The 18758-nt window shown below is 41.4% G+C and overlaps 1 protein-coding gene across 2 annotated transcripts in view; it reads right to left on the bottom strand.

Moving 5' to 3' along the window:
* nkain4 (sodium/potassium transporting ATPase interacting 4) overlaps positions 1–18758 on the bottom strand; it is a 64919-nt gene that overhangs the window by 12934 nt on the left and 33227 nt on the right. For both annotated transcript variants that reach the window (XM_085782262.1, XM_085782261.1), the window contains exon 4: positions 11056–11256. In XM_085782262.1, the coding sequence (XP_085638388.1) occupies positions 11056–11256 (201 nt within the window). The remainder of the gene's footprint in view (positions 1–11055; positions 11257–18758) is intronic.

Below are 18758 nucleotides of genomic sequence, written 5' to 3'. Positions count from 1 at the left end.
ACTGCTGATTGGCGGGCGCTAACCCTGGGCGGAGGGATACGTGAGTTGGTTAGGTCCAAATAAAAACTGTGTTTTTCCTGCACTTTGAGGGGCTGGAAAAAATTATATTATAGCCAACAATGGAACTGTGTATTTTTTTCCACGTAAAACCTCTTTCAGGCCGCGAAAATAGGCCTTTTCTTTGGGTCCATTCACAACAATGTATGTTGTAAATCTCTGGGCAGGGCTATTATGGGCTGGCGTTGCTAACGGGAGGAGTGCAGAGAGTCTTCTACTGCAATTAAAGTACTTAGGGGCTATTTGTAGATCATACAACCCCACTTTTAAAAAAATGCTACTATCCCTTTAAAGTTGCTATAATTAATATACATAGAATTCAAATGGATCAATTTCCTATGGATGTACCTTTAGTGTGGTTTCAGCTTCAGCTTGAATTTTGTAGCATCTTTCGGCTCATTGTTTTTTGGTTTTCTTGCAACTTTAATAACTGAGTTTTGTTTCACTTTTCTCTGTTTGTGTCCGTTTTTGCAGCAGCAGCAGGCAGCTGTTTTGAGCAAAACCCTCCTCTGTACCCTCCATTCCCACCAACCAAGAGACAAACACTACATCCCAACTTCATTTTCCTTTTGAATTGCATCTCTTGCTAGGTTTTCACCTCCTGTTCACCCTACTGCTGTTTTTTTTTTAGCACATAAATAATGGGACTTTTGGAAATGCAGCTGACCCTGTTTCAGTTTAAGATCTCCAGCACCATATTGTAGTCTGAACAAGCAAAAACAAAGACTTTAGGAAACTATGACATAGACGCCCCTTTGGTCGCTCTCTGATTGGATCTTATCAGAATCCAACACAGATAGCAGTGCCCTGGTTGTCTTTGCTTGTATTTTAAAGAGGAACTACACTATGCAGGATTTTTTACCTTAACTATGCTGCATTTTCCCCTTAATTAAACAGCTTGGGAGTAATTGTAAGGGTTAAATAAATGACTTGTAACTTGTTACGAGGGAGAATGGAGGCTCTCTGCTCTCGTCTCAGCAGCACCGCAACACAAACGCGCCCCATAACCCATGATCTATTGTTTATGACAGATAAGATACTCGAATATACACATTCTAATATAACGTTATCCACCGCTCCATGGATGGCCTGGAATTGCATTGTTCCCCTTTAATGCTACAACTGTCTTTTCTTTTTTTGTTCATAGTAATTTTTTTGCAGCAAATGAACTGCAGAGTAGACGATCTGCTTCTTGTTTACACTGGCTTGCCTGGGTATGTATGTGTCTTCGGGTAGGGGTGGGCAATATGACGATATTAAACTGTGAAGGATTAGAGCATGTAGACGATCTGCCAAAGTGCAGAGATCGTAGGATCGTCTGGGGCACCTATTATGTTGCAAGAGTGCATTTTATCAGAGTATGTTTACTTGCACATGTTGGCAAAACTGCAACTATTTAAATGGGCTCTATGCACAGCTCCACTACTTCCTGAATTTCTGAAAAGGCAGCAATCAGTTTGTCTAATAATGTAAGACAGGAAATAAAGGAGCTGCCTTAAGTTCAAGAAGTAGTGGAGCTGTGCATAGAGCCCATTAAAATTTGTTTAGAAAGGCTCTTTGACCTAAATTGTCTGTTTTTCAATTTTAGATTTAAGATCGTGATAAAATCGAGATTGTTATTTTATTTTTCAAAAACCGTGATATGATATTTTTGCCATATCGCCCACCCCTATCTTCAGGTGTGATAGTATGGACAGAACTAAAACGGTTGGTTGTCTGAACGGAGATTGCCAAAGTTAGAAACTCATAGCTAAAGCGATAATTCCCTCGGAAGTTGGAGATGACTTAAAAAGAAAAGCAGCTCTCGAGCAGTGTGGTTCCATAAGTGCTGGATGTGTTCATCTTATCACCTTAAAACAGTGGCAGTGTGTCTGTGTGTCTGTTTTCACAGGTCTACTAAGTTCTGCTGTTATAACCGTGTTGGCAAATGTCTTGGAAGTCGTCAGGGTTTCCAAAGTGTGCATACAGTAGTTGCTTGTGTGCACAAACACACTAGAAAGCAACAGAGCGAGCACACCAGCGACTGTACGGCAACACGAGCGCAGACAAACACCCAGTGCTGAGAATAGCCCGTGGAAGTGGCAGATGGCTGTCATCGACTCAGAAACAGACACAGTGAGAGACAGACACCGAGAGACCGTCTCTCTCCACCCAGCCATCCATCCATCATTTGGCGCTCTGCCATGCCAATTAAAACAGCGTCGGGCACGCTGCCCTCTTCGCACACTGGATACACAAACACAGAGCCCAGGGGGGCAATGACTGTGTGTGTGACGGTGGCTATTTATAAAACATTCACTCAACCTAAAACTTAGCTTGGCCTATGCAGCTATAAGAGGAACAGTTTGTAGGTCTTTCTTCTCCATCCTTTGGGTTTTAGTCTGTTTTTCATGAGAATAAAACACAGTGACGTCCACAAGTCTGAGACTACTTTCCTCTTCAAATGAATCTCAGACTTCTGAACCACACTATATCGGACATTTATTTAAAGTTTATCCAGATGTAGGTTAGATGTTTTATTAATGAATGAAACGCAGGTGTGGTGTGTGGTAGCACAGCCTCTGTGTGGGCTAGATGGGATACACAACTCTTCTCTCTCACCTGTTCTCTCCTCTTTTGTCTCTAATTGCTGGTCTCACCCCGTCCATTACAGTGGCGGTGAAATGGAGGTGAATTAGCATATGTATAAAGCCAGTGTCAAACACAAGATGGTGTTAACAGCAGGGGGCACACCCTGTTTTTTTTCTCCAATCGTATTGTGTCTGCGTGTGAGTGAGTCCATGTGTGCTTTTCCTATAGAAGTGTGCATCAAGTGTGCGCTCGTACAGGATAATATCTTTGCATGAGTGCACGTTTGTTTAATTTCCATGAAGGGCTGTGATTGCTGCTGTGGTCTGGGACTGAGTCGAACACAGCACCGCCAACGTGTCACAGCAGAGGAAGCTCCAGGCTGAGAAAAGAACAAAAGTGTTTGTGTGGCGTGTCATACAGATGGGTGACAAATTGAAGGAAAACCCAGCGTTAAGTGTGTTCAGGACAGCTTCACCCGTTTAATGTTTAATGATTATGCTGGCGGAGAGGGTTGTAGAAGAGCCACTATTCACATCCATAATGATGTAAGGAAAGAAAGACACAGGTTTAAAGTAAAGCAGCCCCTCAATAAATGTTTGTCAAATGTGACACACAATCAGCTTGCAACCCACAGTATTGATACAATCTTGCAGCGGCACAATCCTGGTAAAAAAAAAAGAAAAAAAGTTCTTATTCTGTTTAATGACCTGGAGATCATCAAGACAAAGGACAGAATAATTGCTGCTGTGAGCCGTAAAGTCCTGTCTCGTGGTATAAAAAGCCGTGCAGTGTTCTGGTGTTTGATTAAGCTTTTAAACTCAGTCAATCCGCCCTCACAGAATCAATTTGCTGGTAGCAACATCAGGTTTCTCAAATGACTGTAATGAGAGATTCCTCTCCATTAAAGTGGGAGGAAATGACCTATTGCAAGTTTGGTGACACTCTCAACCTCTCACAGATTGTATTTCACTCTCACCTCTGCCGTTTAACGTCTGAACACAGAGGTGCTAAGTCTCCAGTAGGTCTTCATATGATAACATGGCATGTGATTCAGTTTCCTACTCATCAAACCATTCAGTGACCGGCCATGGCCCTGTGCCGGCATCTGCTTTCCTGGTGTCACCTTAATTGTGGATTTTTTCTTTTGATTTGTCATCTGTCTGTGTCTGTAGAGCCATGTAAGGAAAGCGAAATGTAGTTTCAAAGAGAAATGCAGCCCGGGAAACTGTGAAGAGGTTGAGATAATGATGACAGAAACAATATGAAGCCAATTTGAAATCTAAAGCTGAGCTACCGCCCTGCATACATACATATATAGTATAAAACACACAAACACAAAACGACTGTCATACCGTGGCTACATTTAGCTTCAGTCCACACTTATAAATAGAAGCCGTGAATAGACAAATCCAACGCAGCACAAATTTTCTTTGAACAGAATGAATACCTTTAATCAGTACAAGCTTTGTGAGAGTGCCTGTCACTGCTCAGTAATGGGAAATCACTGCCTTCTTCTCTCAAACCCCCACTGACGACTGCTGTGAAGCCTGGACACTGAATCAAGATGGACTGCAAAAAAAAGACTGCAACTAATATCTCCAACCATGCCTGCTTTTCCTCTCCTCTCCTCACTCACTCGCCGCTTCCCTCCACGCGCTCATCTTCAACCTCGTCTTTCAGTTTTCGTTTCTCAGGCGGCGGTGGATTTAATGCGATGTAAAGGAAGCCCAGATCAGACAAGTGACCGCTTGGTGTGTTTTTTTTTGCCGGAGGCGTTGCTGTCCTTAGCTAATATAGGTCAGTGTCCTCAATAACAAGTGACAATTCCGCTTATATATGCTTGCATATTAAATGGCCTTAACTCACACACATAAATTCTGTCCACCACCCACCCACCCAAACACACACACACACACACACATTCCTCAGCTGTCTTCTATGACTCGCCCCTGACAGTTCAGGGATCATTTTAGAAATTAATGTCATATTAATTAAGCTCATAAAGCCCCCGCATGTCCTCAGAGACTTGATCTCAGTCTGTCTGCGAGGACGTGCCACACTAAAGCAAACTCTTTTAGCTGTCAATCATTTGCTTTTTTTTTACCCCTTACTCTCTGTACAGTCCGTTTCTAAACTCCACATCTCTACATTACCATGGCTCCACCGTCTGTACATCTGCTATTTCTCCTCTCCACCTCCCCGTGTGTCCTTGTTTTAAATCGTCTGTCTAACAGAAATCGCTGCTCTCCTCTGTCTCCTCCGCGGGTTGTTAGATGGTGAACAGTTACCTGGACAACCTGACGGGAGGGAAGCACAAAGGCAGAAAACGGGGCACCAGAAGTTCAACCTTGGATGTGGGAAAACTTCAAAAGGAAAGCTATCCTCCGGTGGGCCTTCGTTTACTGTTTACCATAGTGTGGAGGAAACTAAGGAGGGTATTTGTGATAGTTCAGCATTATCTGTGTTGCTTCTCGCAGAAAATGAGGGGGGGGGGGGAAGTCGAAGGCTCAGGAATTCATTTGTGTGTGTGTGTGTGTGTGTGTGTGTGTGTGTGTGTGTGTGTGTGTGTGTGTGTGTGTGTGTGTGTGTGTGTGTGTGTGTGTGTGAGCTGCTGAGCTTGTATTTGCATAGGCTAATGAAGGTCAGGTTTATAGTGAATGTGCCAGTCCAGAAAGACACATAAGCACCTTTGACACTTAAACTCATAAACATCGGTCCATCACACATGACTCTACTTCATGATTAGAAGCCTCCAGGCTTCTTTATTATTGTAGACAAAGACAATCAACTGGGGTAATAGTCAATCACTTGTTAAGACGTCTTTCCTTTCACGATTTTCTAGACTATCATTTAATCAACTAATATTTTTGATCATCTATTTATTGTTTTTAAGCTGTTTTACTTACACCAGTTGCAGATTCTCACATGTTTCGGTTTCTCAGTTTGGTAAAACTGAATGTTTAAAAAATGTTTATGGTCAGAGAAAGCATATATGATTTAACAGGGAACTGTAACTTTAAACAATCTACCATCCATTCTACCCTGAAAAGTTTTAGCATCTATTTTTGAGGTGTTAAAATGTGGAATAGACTAGATGAGGATGTAAAAATGTGCAATAACTTAAAACAATTTAAAAGTAAGCACAAACATACACTCTTGGACAGCTATAAAGAACTTGACAGCTCATTTTACTTATTTATAATCATGGTCTTATTTCATATTAAAGCAATATGTTTTTAATCTTCTGAATTGTATGGAACTACAGATGTATGACATGAATCACAATGTAAGGGGGGGCTGAACTTGATCAGCTTTGCTTCCTTCAGCCCCTTCTCAAACTTACACAGTATCATTATTGTTTTGTTTCTTGTTACATAGATTGTTTGTCTTTTGATGTGCTTGTTTGAGACAAATAAAAATCAAATCAAATCAAATGAATATCTTTACGTTTTGGAAACCGGTTGTACTAAAACAGCCACTGTTTAGGAAAAAAAAAATGGTGGATGGATAATCAGTTAGTCGAAAGAAACAGCGGACAGATTGATCTATTATGACAATAATGGCTGATTTCAGTCTGTTTCTCATACGCATTAGATCCTGCCTCCTGTCCACAGCTGACTGGCCTGTGCACGTGTGTATGTGTGTGTGCAGTGATGGATATCTGAGTCAATCTACAAGGTAATTAACACACTATTGATTGTGGCTCGGAGTCAGGAGAAGGCTCACCGAGTGTAGCCTACTACAATGAAAGACATTTGTAGCTAAAACACATCAGGTGGGAGGGAGGAAGAGCAGAGAGGGAGGTGGTGCAGGTGTCTTGTAGGTTAATTACAGAGGACTTTCTGTCCGACAATGAGGCACAAGCTCGTCTGAAGAAAATTAAATGTGTGTGTTTGTGTGTGGGCAGCTGCATGTTTAATGACAAAACCTGATGAGATAGGGACTTCAGAGACCAGATCCACCTGTTCTCCTCTACCAGCCCCCTCTCACACACGTACACACACATATAGATCTATACAGCTTATTTAGGACCACATGGGGTTTTTAAGTGTCTGTGGTGCTGATTCGCATCTTCCACACTAAGTAACTGCAAATAAAAGCCTGTTAATATCCAAAAAAGACAAAACACAGATGCAAGGCTGCTCATGCAGCAATAAAAGCTGCACGGAGAATTAAAACACAGCTTGTTCTTCACACGCAGCACCATACAGAAGATTTAAGATGAAAAAAAAAAACGAGAAATAAATGGAGGAAGGCCAAACACACAGTTAAATAAAAACAGCCACAAAAAGAAAAGCGAACACGCCGTGAGAGGTTTACTCCTTTAATGCTGCTTGGTTTTCTCTTCTCTTCTGTTCTCCACTCAGAAATTTTAAAAGACCAAATATTAGAGGAAAATTAAAATCCATTTCCCCGCAAAACATATTAACAATTAAAGCTCTTGGCGGAGATAGCCTTTGAAGAATAATGGCAGGCAGTCATGTTTTTATGATGTTCTGCGAGTAGCCTGACCCAGTGTTCGGTGGCCAGCTGGAGACTAATTCTCTCCTCTGGTCTTGCGGTCTTTCTCTTTTCCTTCCTGTTTTTGGCAGCAGCCAGCAGACCTAATAACTGCTCACTACGGCATCATAAGTCTTTTAATCCTGGGATCTTCATAATCCTTTGAAGCAGATGCTGTAAAACTTACAGCACCATTACAATGCAGTGTCAGCCCCTGACATATTGCAGCATGTACTTTATGCTATTATTAAACCAGACAATCCATAGCCATTTACTGATTGTGGACAATTTACTGGACTTCAAATACAGGCACATCAAAGATCCCTTCAGCTGGGCCCCCATACCCCATGCAGCATGCACACAAACAGAGAGAGGGAGAGAAAAATCACCCTGGTGGTGATGACAGTTCAGTATGAAAACACCACATGGACTAATGGACTTATCAAAGCGAGAACCATGACCTTTTGGATGAGCGAGGGGGTGCGTGGGGGTGCGTGGGGTGACCGTGCTGTTTTCATGCTGCTGAACTGACTGAACCTGAACAACCACAAAACACACAACTGGCCTCAACAGCCCCGAGCGGTAATCACAGGGGCCCACACGCCAGACCTGCGGCGAGGGAACCGCCTCTAATCAACCAGGGGCCGTTATTCGTCCCCCCGCCCCCCCCCCGACCCTCTCCTGGCCCCCGGCGTAAAACAAGACTTTGACAAACAAAGCCACAGCCACCGACATGACGTGACCTTTAAAGCCCTGGAGGAAAGAGGAGACGGAGGAAAAGTGACAGTGAGTGAGAGATGCAGAGAGAACGACACGTGCGTTGTCATTTTTTTTTTTTTTTTTGGTAATTTAAAGGGATAGTTCACCCAAAATTGAAATTTCATTATCATTATCTACTCCCCCTCATGTGGACTAAGGGCTGGGAGAAGTTTCAGAGTCCTCCGTGGCTTCTCTGAGTTACAGGGGGTCTCGGCGTAGCAGTGCATGTCCATATAACGGTTGCAAATGGATACCAACTGTCTTCGTAACAAAAAGACACACCCAAAAACACAACAAATACCTCCATGCTGCTCGTATGTAATGTCCGTCTTGTATTGAAGCTCCAAAATGTGAAATTGTCCCGAAAAAAATTAAATAAGTCTATATTTCAATCTTGTTTTGTAGCGGAAGCTTCTCAAAGCTCCTCTTCCTGGTTCGTCCAATTTGACGAACCAGGAAGAGGAGCTTCCGCTACAAAACAAGCTTGAAAAATAGACTTATTTAATTTTTTTCGGGACAATTTCGCATTTCGGGGCTTCAATACAAGACGGACATTACATACGAGCAGCATGGAGGTATTTGGATGTTTTTTGGTGTGTCTTTTTGTTACGAAGACAGTTGGTATCCATTTGCAACCGTTATATGGACATGCACTGCTACGCCGAGACCCCCTGTAACTCAGAGAAGCCACGGAGGACTCTGAAACTTCTCCCAGCCCTTAGTCCACATGAGGTTGAGTAGATATTATAATGAGTGAAATTTCAATTTTGGGTGAACTATCCCTTTAAGTTGGTAGGAATTTTGATGGACGCGAAGGTTAAACAGCGTGAGAGGCGGGGAGGCGGGCAACAGTGGCAACAGGAAGACGGACAGAGCAGAGAGATTGTGATGAGGGGGAAAATAGATGGAAAAAAAGAGGAAATGAGCAATGGAATGAGAGAATGACGCAGGCCACCGTTCCCTCCCATTATCACCTTCCACACGATCCTCCGAATGCAGGGAAAAGATATAGTAGGCAACAGAAGAAAGCATTGCCTGTGGCAGCTATAACCGACACTAAATGATACGATATCTGTGTGTGTGTGTGTGTGTGTGTGTGTGTGCGCGCTGTCTTTGGTTGTTTTATGAGAAGCTCAGCAGCTCTGACAACACTTTGACATCTCTCACTAGTCCCTTTAGTGTGTAAGAGTTATGTCTACAGATGTAAACTGAATCTCACATCTCGCACCGTTTTTCTTCTTCTCCTTCTCTCTCCTTCTTCTTTCTTTCCTGCTGCCCTCCATCTCAGCGGAGATGTTTTCTCAGACTCGGCTGTTTTATTTAATAGTGGAGAGACGCACAGGAGCAGAAGAAGTCAGGACAGAGGGAGGAGGGGAGAGGAAAATGTGGATTCTTCTTGCTGACTGTATTGGCAGGGAAAACAGTTAACAGCAATATGTATTGTGGGAGGGAAGCTTGGTTTCAGTGAAGGCAACAAAGAATAAAAACCGCACAGACATGGAGCAAAATATTCCCTTCAGTGATCGATGAATTATGCATTATCCCAGTTTGAAAAAGGTTGCCTCCACTTCAAGCTCATCCTTTAAACCTTGAAGTTGCTTTTGGCTGGATTCTGCCTAAAGCATCAATAAGTAACAACACATGGCTGACTTTTTTCAAATCTGAAGCTTCACTTCTTCACTGAATGGCGTCCGTCTCGCCTGTGACAAACCTGAGCAGATAGATGACAGTGATGCCTCCATTATTGGCCAATGGATCCACATTTTTCATCTTAATGAAACATGCTCCTTGGAGCCCAAACTAAATATTTAATGGCCTCTCACTGCAACCTTGAATCCCCTTTAACAAAGACAAAGGGACCCCCCCGACACACACACACACACACACACACACTTTCTTCCTTTTCAGTTCATTCATTCCTTCAACTCTCATTCTGCCTGACCCTCTGTTCAACCAGAGAGAGAAAAAAAGAGAAAAAGACAAACCAAAACTAGATTGGACATCTCAAAGGAGTCGATTTTCTTAAGCAGTGGTCTGCTTTTAGCCCGAGAGGAAGTGAGAGGATATGAGGAAACTGATGCCATTTGTGACACTGGGATTTCAGTAGCAATTTCCCTGCTCCTCTGGGGAGCTGTTCCCACAAAGATGCCGTTGAATGCTTGGTTGGACAATACCATATAAAAACGCAGGCATAAGGGTGTTACCGTTTCATATGGAGGAGTAAAAGCCCATGTGAGGGGAGGAATAAACCAATTCAGCGCCCTGTAGTGCAGCGGCTACGGTCCAGTGAGAGAGTTGGGGTTGTAAAGTGAGTTCAGCCATGTTATTGCCGCGCTCCGTGGGGGTGATGGGATGAATGGTACAATCCAGTGGCTCTGCACACTGGCTCCCCTCTGCCACTTTTCTAATCTGCCATGTAGTCAGCTGTGTGCTCTCCCAGGTGCAAATAAGTCCAAGATTAAATGGTAAGAATGAAAACTTGGTCACCTACTGCCACGATTAAATCCACTCCTCATGTATTAAAGTAACAATGACTGGGTGCGGGTGAGTATACAACACGTGCATCACGATGGAGACAAAGCGTGTGTAAGTGAATGTTACTGGGAGTTTTTACTGTGAGTGTGTAACGTGTACGTGTGAAGCCAAGGGGCCCGCTGCGCTGGCAACGACCGGTGTCCTGGCCCGAGTCCAGTGAGGTTGGTTAGACAGTCATACATGAGTGTGTGCAAATGTGAATGCTGGCAGGATGTGAGCTGCTGGTGTATTCATACCAAGCTGTATAAAGAGGACAATAACAGTCTTTCCAGTGTTTAAGTAACCTGTTAGCAGCTGGCAGGTCTGAGCCTCGGCCAGACAAAACAACAGATCAATTTTTCATTCGGCGACCGGGGCAAAAGGAAGGGAGGCAGCGATAGACAAAATAACAGACTGCTGTGGAAGTAGTATATATTGAGAAAAGTGCTTAAAGAGGAAACAAAAACACCACCTTCCTCTCTGTCACGGTTACCTTTCACGTACGTAAATCCCACAGCGAGCGAGGCTGCTTATGATGTTAAGCATGTAACATGATGAGCTCCGGCCACATGTTCAAACACGCACGGAGCGGCGGCATGTGAAAATGTGAAAATGTCAGCGGTAATCTCGTGTGTATTGCCGACTTGTACTCACAGCAACGAGAATCTGCGTTCCACTATGCACCACCTCGATGTACTGGTATTCCATCAGGCAGCCCATGACAGTGATGTAGGAGTGGCTCTCTGTGGTGCGGACCCCCGGAGCCTGCGGCATCTCTCTCCTCACACAGCCCGGCCCGTGTTCGCTCCACCAGGAGTGATGGGCTGAGATGTTAAATGTCAGCAGGTCACTGTCCTAGAAGGAGAAATAAAACATTTACTTCGTTGTTGGGATTTTGTCGTGACTTAGGATGCACATTCATTCATTTTTGATTGAAATTTGTTTATTTGGATAAAACCCCTTGAGATGTATCATCTCGTTTTCGAGGGGGTCCAAACATATAGACAAACATAGATTCAACAGGCAAACATGTTCTCAACAATATAGAAAAACAAACAGACAAATAAACAAACAAAACAAACAAACCAAAAGACAAAAACAATAGTACAAACAAGGACAAACCACAGTTATTGTAACTACATTGGGACAAAACAAAACAACCATAGTAGGGCCACAAAGGTCAACACTGGGACTAAAATGACAGTATATAATGATTAGTAACAGATCAACAAATCAGAAATGCGTCTTCAGTGAAAACAGGAACAGGTCACCATGAGATGATCAATCCAAAATGTCAAAATCCATTGCAATTCTTTATAAAGCCCAAGCTTTCCTCTCTCAACAATCATTAGTCACATTATATTATGCATTAATTGCCCCTTATATGACATATTGCATTGAGGTCTGGGGAAACACATACAGAACAAATACAAATTCTATTTTCTTATTGCAAAAAAAGGCTATAAGAATCATCAGTAATAAACCTTTCCGTGAGCCAACCAACTCACTACTTAGTCGCCTGAACATTTTGAAATTCAGGGACTTAGTTGATTACATTACAATACAAACCATGTACAAAGCAAAAAATAAACTTCTTCCTCAAGATATCCAGAATCTGTTTAAAATGAAGGATTCCAGTTCTAACCTGAGAAGACCACTATTATTTGAGAAACCAAAGACTCAAACTAGTGTAAAAAACCACTGTCTTTCTGTTAGAGGGGTGAACATCTGGAATAATTGTCCTGAAAATATTAAATTATGCTGTACTCTAGTCAGCTTTAAAAAACGTTATAAGAACAACATAATTTCTCGTTACAGTATGGAAAATTAAGTTCAATGATTTTGTACTATTTTGGGTTACGCGCTGTGTACAATTCTTTATTTTGTTGTGATCAGAAATTTAAGTGTACTAATTAATTTCAAATGTCTGTGATCTGATCCTATTGTATTAATGCGTATATACTGTATATATATTTTTTTATTTTATTTTATTTTAATTTTTTAAGGTAAAAGGGGTAGGGGTATATAAGCTTTGGCTTCAACCTACACCCTTTCGGTTATATAAGCTTGATATACCGAAATAAATAAATTCATTCATTCATTCATGAGGAAACAAAGGCTGGATCAAAAGTCAGAGTCAAGATGCATCTTTGGAAAATGATGGTAGAGGCTTTATCCTTTTTATGGGAGTTTCATTTTTGTTCAAACGGTTACAAGTATACAAGTACAAACAAGACAAAGGCTCATTTCAGACCAGGCATTCGTGTGAGTCTCAGGTGATTCAGTCACAAGCGGCGCGTCAGTCCACACCTGGTTGTTCTGATCCACCTCCATGTAGGGGTGGGCGATATGGCGATAGATGGTGAAGGATTAGAGTGTGTAGACGATCTGCCAAAGTGCAGAGATCATAGGATCGTCTGGGGCTCATTCTATAAACTGCAGTTCTATGCTGCAAAGCGCAAACAAAGGACATTTGCAAAGTTTGCTAAAAGAGATAACAACAGTTACTTTATTTGACCCTTTTCAATCAGCTATTTAGTGTTTTGATAAACTTAAATCCTGTTAAAATGACTGTGTTGAATAAAACAAACAGTAATGTCTTCATTAATATTTTACTTTCAAGTTTATTGAAAGCTACCTTTTATGTTGCAAGAGTGCACTTTATCAGAGTGTTGTTGTTTACCTTTTACTATGTTTACGTTGTTTGCACATGTTGGCAAAACTGCAACTATTTAGATTAAAATCTGTTCAGAAATGTTCTTTGGCCTAAGTTGTCTATTTTTCTTTTTTTGATTTAAGATCGTGATGAAATCGAAATCGTGACTTCATTTTTAAAAAATCGTGATATGATATTTTTGCCATATCGCCCACCCCTACCTCCATGTGTCCCCAGTGACCACTCATGATTGGATCTTACTTCCGTGCTCTACATGCCGCTGCCTGAGGGAAGGGCAAGGAGGGTCAGGAGAGAGGCTCAGGCCACACAGGTGGTCCGAGCAGTGATTCGTTTAACCTTTATCGAATGCGACTTGGGTGCATTTGCAGCTGTACTTGGAAGTGTCCAGCTGTGATTGGATCACCTGAGACAGATGTTAAAGCCAGGTACGAACAGAGCCAAAGGTCTATAGAGTCACGCTGGCAGCTCAGTGCAATGAGCCAAATGACAGCCTGCTAACGATTAAGTAGTTATGTTTACCATGTTCATCATTAAGTACCTTTTCTTACATCCAATATTAGTAAAGACATTCAACTAGAAATTTGTGTAAAAAACAATTAAAGGGGAACTATGCAAGTCCGGTCGCTTTTTTGCTGTTTGGCTTGGACCCCGGGTCGGAGGTGCTGATCTTGCAAGGTTGGTTTTCATCCAGAGACGCAAGGGGAAAGGCAGAGAGCCTCTATTCTCAAGTCATTTAGCCATCACAACTATTCCCAATCTGTTTAATTAAGGTAAAAATCTTGCATAGTTCCCCTTTAAAGTTATTCAAATTCATGCTTTAGAGACCATGCATGTCTGAATAAAATTTCATGGATATTTCTATCTAATAGCTAGTGAGGTATTTCTATCTTTATCAAAGGTTGGGTCAGACTTTCCCACCCCTAAAGCCATATTACTATTGTGGCTATAACAAGCTCTACCAGGTGACAGTTTTGGCCTTCATTGTATTTTCTCATGTTTTGAGGTACACTTGTTTAAGATTTCTGCTGTCACTGCGATTCAACAGTGGTGAATGAAATTCTGTTTGTGCAGCTCAAAGGTTTAGAAAATAACATCTAATTCAAAGCAGCATGTCTCTAGAGAAACAATGTGTCTGTTTCTGAGGATAATCCCCAGACCTCGCAGTAAACAGTTTTCTTTTGGAACTACTGTACTGTACTTTCTGGTGAATAAATAATCCCTAAGAAAACTGTTGACAGTGTGTTTTATGATTTAACCAGAGTAACAGGAACATTGTTCCATGGAAGAAATGTTTCTGCTAAAAATGTTTTCCCCCTTTAAAAAAACAAAACAAAAAAAAGAAGGTACCACAACTTTTAGACACAGTATTTCATACATAACTCTTGTTATATTACACCCTGGCGATGTTCAATTTGCACAGAGCCATATGAGCTCACACATACAGATATAGAGACTCACACTAATCAATACCCCAATATAGCAATCTAACCTCACATCTGCTCCTCAGTGACAACACATGCATTATTAACAGAGGCAATGCCTGTCAGAAAACATCTCTGATTCTTATCAACCCCCTCTCTCACACATCAACAACACGGTAAGATGATTACATTTGTAAATTCAGCTGTGATTTCTGTGCGTCGTGGGAAAATTTGACAAGAGTCATGAGCAATATTAAAAATACCGCCATTGAATATAACGCTCCTCTGTCATTCTGTTGTTCTCTCACACAGAGTCACAAAAACAAGGGCAGCTGAAGGTCACTATTCAGGACTGTGAAGACTAATGACTTGACAGATGCCATTGATTGAGCCTGCGAGCTAGGGAAACCCTCTCTACACCAAGCTGCAGCCACACTCATGACTGCAGCACGTCAGCAGTCGATACTGAAGAGGCTTTTGGCAACTTACTGTCAGAAGTGTTATTGTTATGCTCCCATGCACCCCAAAGCGCAAATCAATCCCTCCATATCATAGATTCAAGGTTAGTCTTCTGATAGTGCTCAAACTATATTCTTTAACAAAAGTCAATACAAATTTGGAGACAATCCTGTTACTGGAATCACTGGAGAGGTATTCGATGAAGCTAAACATCAGATGATGAGAGTCTCACCGATTTCTTGTCCCCGAAATACAGAAAGAAAAGAAGAGTTTGTGTTTGTGTGATCACACTGGGGAGCAAACCTGAGTGGCTAACTGGATGTTGTAAACTTTACTGGCCCTGTAGAGTCTATATAAGATATACTTGGATTTCATAAAGGTGCTGGAGAGACTGTTCCCGTGCTCTGCTATCATCACAAAGGGTTTGTTGGGAGAGGGAGAGACATGAAAACTTCATGTGAAAATTTACACAAACTGCTCTGAAGTTGGTTTTTAAAGTTTCAAAGCAACGTTTACATTTCTTATTCTCCTAAATCTGCAATGGTAAAATCTTCTAACAGACAATGATTCCTGCATCTGTTGTGGGACACCACATCAGGTATGAAACTGTGCAGCTATCACAGCTCATAAATCCTATCTGGAAACCTAACAAGACTTCAAAATATTCACATGAATCCATCCGCTAGTTGTTGAAATTAGTCTGGACTAGGGATGTCACGATTACAGATTTTCTTGGTACGATTATTGTCAGAGAAATAATCACGGTACTATGATACGATTATCACGATTATTATGCATTAATTAATTTCACAACACTATGAATGTGTAAAATCAAATATAGTTAAAATATACATTACTAATTTAATTTATTTGAATTATTACGAAATCGGGACCAATTATTAATCCGAGGGGGAAGTGTCATCAATACCAATATGTTTAAGTTAATGTTATATTTTTTTTTTTTAATTACAAATGACACTCTAGCATTTCAATTTCTTCACAATTCAATGCTACTTTGGGAAATGAACCCAGTATACTCGTGCTTTTTTACTTTTACTTTGGCGCCACATCTGACAACAAGGTTATAATGATCTTTTTTTGTTTGAAAGTGACGGATTTAGGAATCTTTGCGATCAATTAATTGTGGTGTTTAATACCGCGGATTAATTGTGGAAAAAAAGTAATTGTTGACATCCCTGTCTGGACAAAAGGGGATGGACTGTCTGACAGTCTTGACATAGCAACAGGACTGTGCACACAAAGGGCAAAAGGGTGCTTGAGCCCTGCCTTTTTGCACTCATATTAAAAAGTGCCCTTTTTTTTTTAATGTTTTTTTTTTTTTTTTAAAGGCATTCCTGTTGTGCCTGAGGATGTAAACAACCGCGCTGTAAAAATGCCAGGTTATTACCGTACGCATTTTCTTGTATTACACTCGGAATTGTGTATGTCGTTGGTGTGTGTGTGTGTGTGTTTGTCGGTGCTGCTCCGCTCTGGTTCCTCACTTGAGGGGGGGGGGGCTGCCCGCGGTGGGTCCCTCACAAGCACGTCCAGAGAGAGAGAGAGGAAGTAGAAGTGCTGCTCACTCGATAACTTGTGTGTGCGAACATAGATGGGAATGACAGTGGAGCGACTTGTGTCGGAATCTTGTTAGTTAGCGAGTTTAAAATTCACAACATAATTCCTTGTCAGTTATGACAAGTCGTGTCACTTATTGAAGAGTTATTTTCAGAAAAGGCCTTTTGTGTTTGTATAGCTGACTGCTTGTTAAGAGTTAAAGAGAAGTAAGTGATATATTGTGTAAATATAAAGTTTAAAGTTATATTTCGCAGCAATCACTTTATGTGTGTTTGGACTGAAACAACGGCTGTCTTTTTTTTCTTTCTACTCTCTCTTGCTCTTTTTTTTTTCATTCTCTTTTCTTTCCCTCTCGATTTCCTTGTTTTTTCTTTCTCATTCTCCTCTTTCTCCTTTCTGTTTTTTTTTTTCTTCTTTCTCTTCTTGCTCTTCTTTCTTTTCTTTTTCTTTCTTCTTCTTCTTCTTTCTTCTTCTTCTTTTTTTATTTTTTTCTTTTTTTTTCTCTTTCCTCTTCTTTCTTCCCTCTTTTCTTGTTCTTCATCTCATCTTTTCTTTCCTTCTTTTTTCTTCCTTCTCTTTTTCTATTGTTTCATTTTCTCTCTTTGTTCTCTTTTCTTCTTTTCTCATTCTTTTCTTTTTTCTTCTTTTTTTTTTTCTCTGTTTATCTTTTTCTTTCTTCTTCTTTTTTTTCTTCTTCTTCTGTTTCTTTTTTTTTTTCTGCTGTCAGTCACTCTGCTATGCTCTGAGGCAGGAGCAAAAACTTTATCGTTATCCCTACAGTTTTTATCCAAATGAGGAGAGAGTAACGGGCATTGCAGGGCTGTAGTGTGCTAGACAATGGATGCGCCTGAATGGTGGCGAACGTAGGGACGAGGACAGTTATGGAGAGTTCAAGGAAAACTCGTATTTTTTCGACTGTGAAGTTTGTACCAGGTCGATTTGGTACGAGTTACGGATTGTCAGATGTTACGAGTGGCCGTTCTAGTGACTTTCCGTAAAACAGGTCGGAAAAAACTCGAGAGGGTTTGCTGGAAGCTAAACGTCGTAAGTTGTGTCTTGCAGCTGTAATTTTCGATTTCAAAAGCCTGCCTGGAAGCAGCATTAGGCGAAACGACGGGACACGTACCTTGCTGCTTTACGCCACGTCTTGTTAACATACTGAATGTAGTGAACACAACAGCAAAGGAGGGGAAATCAATTTCAGCGTTGTATTCATGATATTTGAATTTGTTTCAGATATTGAGTTACTGTAATAGTGACCTTTGCTGTTGTAAATAGTGTTTGCTGTGAGGTAAATTGCACAGTAGTCACTTAGTTCATTTCCTAGGTTTGTGTGTGTGTAACTGTAGGCTTAGCCTATTCTATTTCGCACTTGCACTCACATGGATTTTTTTCTGCAAGCCATTGTTAAAGTGAACCAATCCATATTAGCTTAGCTACAGTTCAGAAGTCATGACTCTAGTTTCCGGGAAGTTGGGAAATTGGTAGCTGTTGATGCAGTCTGAACGGTGCAGGCTGTTCTCTGACTAAATAGTAACTGTCATTTATTTGAATTTATTTATTTTGATATTAATTATTAAAAATTGTACATACTGCCCTTTTCTGATGTTGAGCCCCTGCCCCTCTATAGTCATGTGCACGTCCCTGCATAGCAAACCCACTGAGCCACAAAGTCAGCCTAAAACAGAGAACACAAAACGGGCTAAAAAAATCAAACGACTTGTGATGAAAGAGTCTGAAGTGTGTCTGAAATGTGTGAGTTTTCTCTGCAGTTGAATGTGGTTTCTTGCCGGTAGCAGGTGGTGGAGATGGTCGCTTGACAAGAGATTCTCTGCCTTTGCTGAATTTACAATACAAAAGGTTATAGCAGCTCCTCAGAGCAGCGCTACGTCTTCAGGGCAGACCGGAGGCTACAGTGAGTCACACTATCTGAAAGGCTCCAGACAGACCGAAGCTAGCTGGTTAACGTGATAACTTCAGCGGAGGAGAAGATGTGATAGAGGCGAGTGAACGCTGGCTCTGATTGCCACCACTGGAGAGAGCTCTTGGCAAGTAATGGAAGTTTGATGCTGGACTGTTATTGCTAACGCCGGCTACAGCAAAAAACACCTCCTTTCAACTCCTGCCAGATATATTACGTTTCCTACTTAGACTCTCTGCTTTATCCGGTGGTCTGTAGATTTGTTCTTTGCCGAAACCGAGAGGGGAAAAAAAAACGAATTTGA

This window comes from Trachurus japonicus, chromosome 7, assembly GCF_045865225.1.
Source record: "Trachurus japonicus isolate A0001 chromosome 7, Traja_1.0".
NCBI classification, from domain to species: Eukaryota; Metazoa; Chordata; class Actinopteri; order Carangiformes; family Carangidae; genus Trachurus; species Trachurus japonicus.
This window is presented reverse-complemented; position numbering and strand designations above follow the sequence as displayed.